Source organism: Tupaia chinensis, unplaced genomic scaffold (genome assembly GCF_000334495.1).
Source record: "Tupaia chinensis unplaced genomic scaffold, TupChi_1.0 Scaffold000558_1, whole genome shotgun sequence".
Taxonomy (NCBI): Eukaryota; Metazoa; Chordata; class Mammalia; order Scandentia; family Tupaiidae; genus Tupaia; species Tupaia belangeri.
Genome location: NW_006160070.1, coordinates 68,610 through 73,396, shown reverse-complemented (window position 1 = coordinate 73,396; position 4,787 = coordinate 68,610). Strand labels below are relative to the sequence as shown.

Sequence of the window (4,787 nt, the reverse complement as noted above, 5' to 3'; positions counted from 1 at the left end):
CACTCTTTCTTGCCCTGCTTAATGCCTTGTTTTGCTCAAAATGCTGTCTGGGACTTAACTGTGCCATGCCGGGCTTTCTATCTCCACACCAAGTATCCGAAAGCACTCTCAGGGGTCGGGCTCTGGCATCACCAGCTTCGAGGCTCAGAGTCTCATATTAAACAATGTGAATGTCGACCCTTAATCCAGCATTCAGAATGTGTTCAATATCAAACAAGCAAGAACCAGAGAGAGAGCACTCAGCACTCGGCTCAGACGTGACCAGTGCCGTGGGGTTCCGTGGGAAGCCCATGGCTGGCAGCTTCACTGCGAACAGCTGAGAGCACAGAAGCTCATTCGGCCACCCCGAAGTCTGAGACAAACCTGTCCTCTGCCGAAATCCCTAGGCGACCTGTTTGCTCCTTCATGCTGGAGGGGGCTCTCAGGCCCCTCGTGACTGCTCTGTTCCTCCCTTTGAACAGATGCTGCAAATTCGGCAGCCGAGGGAGGTGAAGGTTACATGGCCAGAGAAGACCCAGCGTCGTCTGTCTCGGAGTACAGGAATAATGTCAGCCTGTTTAAAAATCGCCGATTCAGAGCCTCCTGGGGAGCTGAGGATGTGCAGTGCATTATGCATATAAACAGTTGGAGACCCCAGAGATGAGCTTCGCAAAGGACATTTCTCACACGGTGCGCAACATCCTCCCACGCGAAGGAGTCAGTACGGCCGCGCGCAGGCCTGAGCCCGAGCCCAAGCCCGGGTCTGAGCAGCTCCCTCCCACAGAGGTCAAACTAGAACAAGCGCTCACTAAGAGCCCGGCAGGTTAGGCAGTAGCGTGATACGCCACCACATGCTTTGGGCCATTTGTTAAAAAAAAATTCCCTTTCCTAGTTTCGAGTTGAATTTCAACTTCACAGTAGACCACAGTGTCGGGGTGATGAGTGAGAAATGGCCCGGGCCAGGTACTGTGCAAGTCAGGCTGCTTACAGCTTGTCTGCATATTCACACCTCACTCGTCAGAAGCTAAATTAGCCCATTTTATAAATACTCTGTGCCTCTCTCCACAAATGAGACCCCGATCTCGTCGGAGACCAGTCCCTAGGACACGGAGCGGCAGCAGCTCACAGAGCTCAGAAAGCATTACCGAGCTCACATCCAGATGATAAAGCTGACTGCGTCCCGGGCATTCCTCAAGCTCGTCCCAGTGTGTAATACATCGACCCCAGAGCCTAGCGCACAGCCAGCATCGATAACGCTTTCCGCCTGTAATAGTCTTGCAAAGGCTCTGCAAGGGACGCAAGCTTAGAATGCAGCAGATTGCAGATACCATAAAAGACGGTGTTGTTTCCCGATCAATAGGGCGGTGAACATAGATTTTTCCATTCTCGTGGTCTTCGATAGAAAACAAGCCAGCCTCTGGATATTCATCCACTCCAGGTCCGCTGATGAGGTACATCAGTGACGTGTTATGAGACATGTTGTTGAACAGCTGGAAGGAGAAAACGACGGGAGAACAGAGATGAGAACGAGCCGCTGTGACAACCGGGCGCCCAGGCTAAGGATCACATGCGTCTAATGGACCTACCCGGCAACGCACACCCGAGGGTTTACACCAAGTAGAGAGAAATGCAAAGACACGCGTGTGATCTGTAATAGGGGAACACGACATCGCATCAAGACCCATCAGTGTGGCCCGACCCCTGTAGCTACTTCCTTCAAATAGCCTGGCGTGCTTTGTGGCTTTAAAGGCTCAGGGACATGCCGTGGGAGGATGGGCATGACACGTGATGCATCGTTAAACAACAAAGGCAGGTCGCACAACGGCACCCGCAGTGCGAGCCCCCTTCTTTAATCAGAGTCACGTGCATAAACTGGTAGGGAAATGCCTGGGTAACTAGCACGTACCGGTTTGCTCGATTTTGTTTTGTCTGTTTATTTGGAGACAGGGCCATGCTATGTCGACCCTGCTGGCCTCAAACACGCAGTCCTCCTGCCATGGCCTCTCAGGTAGCAGGGTGCTCGGCATATGCCCCACTGAAGGACTCTAATTTGTGAATATTGATTATCGCTGAGTGAAGGAGAATGATCATATGCTAACATGTAGAAAGAACTTGGGATAAGCTGGCTCACTATGAGGCTGTTGGAAAAGTCCTGACTTCCCCGACAACCCAGTGTAGCAGAGGCCTCACTTGCCTTGAAGCGTTTAGTCTGTAAAACCACGGTACCAGTAGATACCGTTTGATCACTGAGCCCTTTCCGCGGCTGAGGGCACGTTCATGATGACAGCTAGCGTACACAGCAAGGACATGGCACGCTGGCAGTGTGAGGTCCCTCAGCCCCCGGAATTCAGCTGTCTGCACTTTCCATCACCGAGTCCTGAACACTTTCTGTCGTTTATATGTGCATTTACAGTGAGCACGCACTATTTTATAAACACTGCAAAAGTACAAAATAATCAGAACATAATTGCAAGGCCCTTTGGTGCATGCAAGGTAGTGGACATCACAGCAGGGGTTACGCATAGGTTCTGGGTTCCAATGTCGGGGTATGACTGTTTCAGTGAAGTGCAGTACGTACTCAGCCTTGCATGAGGAAAGCAACAGGGAGTGGAGGGGATTGTGTATTCTGGATAGTCAAGCCTCTCCTACCTCTTGCCATCTGGAAATGTGGGCTCCACTGGCTAGAACTTCCAATTAAAAAAACAAACAAAAAGAACTCTAAAAATGCAGAATTCTAACAACAGTCTTCCTACTTTTAAACGATAATATTTTTCAGAAAGACTCTGCATAGGCCAAATAAAATAGACCTGCAGGCTGGAATAACCCAGCCTGTTGGTGCATGTGATTCTCACTACACACTCACACAGAGGAGTGGCGTACCCAGGTAGAGGTAGAGTGTCTTCTAGAACCCGGGCACCCTGAGCGTTCTTTCTACCCCACCTCTCTGTCTCGCTTGCACATCTTCCTTCAAGACTTACTCCTCCTACCAAAAGGGGTGGCCTGCTCAGAGAGGGTCATGGGCCTTTCCCAAAAAGGGCGTGGTGCCTCACCTCACCAACGAGCTTGGGAAAGGGTCCTGTGTCCTCCTCCTCCAGCTCCAAGGTGGTAATAACCCATCTTCTCTTGGATCGCCGTAAGGTCTGGGAGCTCTCGCCCTGGGAATGACAGTGACAGCAATGACGAGGTGGCAATGCCAGCAGCTGTTTATCACACTGACTTCCTGGACAGGCCCAGCACTGACATTCCACACGCATTCTTCCTCTCCTTCCCACAGCCGCCTACATTCCGCGCCTATTTCCTTAGCCGTTGTAGAGTCACCTCTAATCAGGGTCGCATGCCACCCAGCGATTTCCTTGGTTTATGAGATCATTTTGGTGGCTGTAAGACCATCGCCTCACAGGTGCCCGTCCCTGCCTTATCAGAGACGAGCGAGTCGGCGTTGAGAAAGTTTTCCCTTCCCACTTGTCTTCCAATCTTTCTGAAATCTCCTCTGAGAAAGTCTCTGTCCAGGGCTGACGGGCTTTGAAGGCCTCTCTGTCCACTAAACCCCCTTTTAACAAAAGCAGAGAGAGAGGGAAGGAGGAGAGAGAGTGAGAGCGAGAGGTAGCTCAGACCGTGGGCTCAGGTGTTTGCCAGGCAAGATGATACAGACAGAATTTAACAGCGCGGCTTTGTGTACATTCGGTGTGGTCTACAGTTACTATCTTTTATTAAGAGTGAAGCAGATTTCTAGCCACACCAATTCTTAGCTGCAAAAATGTGCTTTTTCCCCCCAAATTAGTTATAAAGCAAATAAATCAAAACGGCACTAAGTAAAAAATCATAAGGAGCCATGAGGATATGACAAAACCCTGCAGTGTCGTGGGCACGGGGCTTCACGTCCTACCCCGGAAATACCAAGTCCAGTACCTTCAGTCCCGTGGAGGAGAGAGCGGCGCGGAGAGACTACCACGCCAGCGCGTGCAGTTGATTTCGGGGGCCCGCGGTTGCCACATTCTAATTAGACATAAAAGCACACCCGCAGCTCTCGGGCGTCCCTCCCGACTAAGGCCACGTGTAATTACTGTTTTTATTTTCTGCAAGTCAACGTTGGCAGGGCACAAAAACTCAAAACTGCAATCCAGCCCTTAGGTGTAAAGGCTGATCTTATTTATTAAAAAACCGGCTTCCAGGGGCTGGCAGATGGTGTGGTGATTAAGGGTGCTGGACTCCCACATGGCCTACTGCAGTTCGAGTCCCATACCTGGTGGCTTGCTTTCTCACTTTCCTCCTCTTTCTCACACTGTCCTTCTCTGATCAAATTAAAGTAAATAAAGTTTTTCTTTTAAAAAAAGAAAGAAAGAAACATGTTTCCAAACCTCCCACCTTTATTTGATTAATAAGATCATCTTTTTCTTGTTGAAAGCTGTTGATGATGTTGACCTTAAAAATAAAAGTGACGTTAATTAGTAGGGAATATGCTCCTCAGAATGACTTAGAAACTACCTCAAGTCACACAAATCTGGAATTAGAAACACCAAAAAAAAAAGAGTTGCATTTAGTTTGATAAATATAATTCCAGTTCTCTATATCCCAATTCATAATCACCGCTTCTCTAACTGTAGAACTAACCAAAATCATTTTGCGATACAGTCTGCCATGGAAGATCCAGCCACCTTAACCACCCACCTCCAGCCACCCCAAGTGCACATCTTTTAAATATCCTGTGACCAGGTGGGAAGTCTGCTTTCAACACATGGCTGCACATTGAGCAGCCCGGTCCTCTGAGCGAAGAGCACCTGAGTGATTGACTTGCCAGCACACAAGAC

General features: G+C 49.5%; 1 protein-coding gene across 1 annotated transcript in view; it reads right to left on the bottom strand.

The window, feature by feature from the left end:
• The window catches only part of CDH26 (cadherin 26), a 34,288-nt gene extending 31,055 nt beyond the window's left edge, over positions 1–3,233 (bottom strand). The window contains exons 1-2 of the mRNA XM_027775371.1: positions 3,030–3,233; positions 1,308–1,469 (exon numbers count right to left, since the gene is read on the bottom strand). Coding sequence (XP_027631172.1) covers positions 1,308–1,469; positions 3,030–3,233 — 366 coding nt within the window. The remainder of the gene's footprint in view (positions 1–1,307; positions 1,470–3,029) is intronic.
• Positions 3,234–4,787: the final 1,554 nt, after the last annotated feature.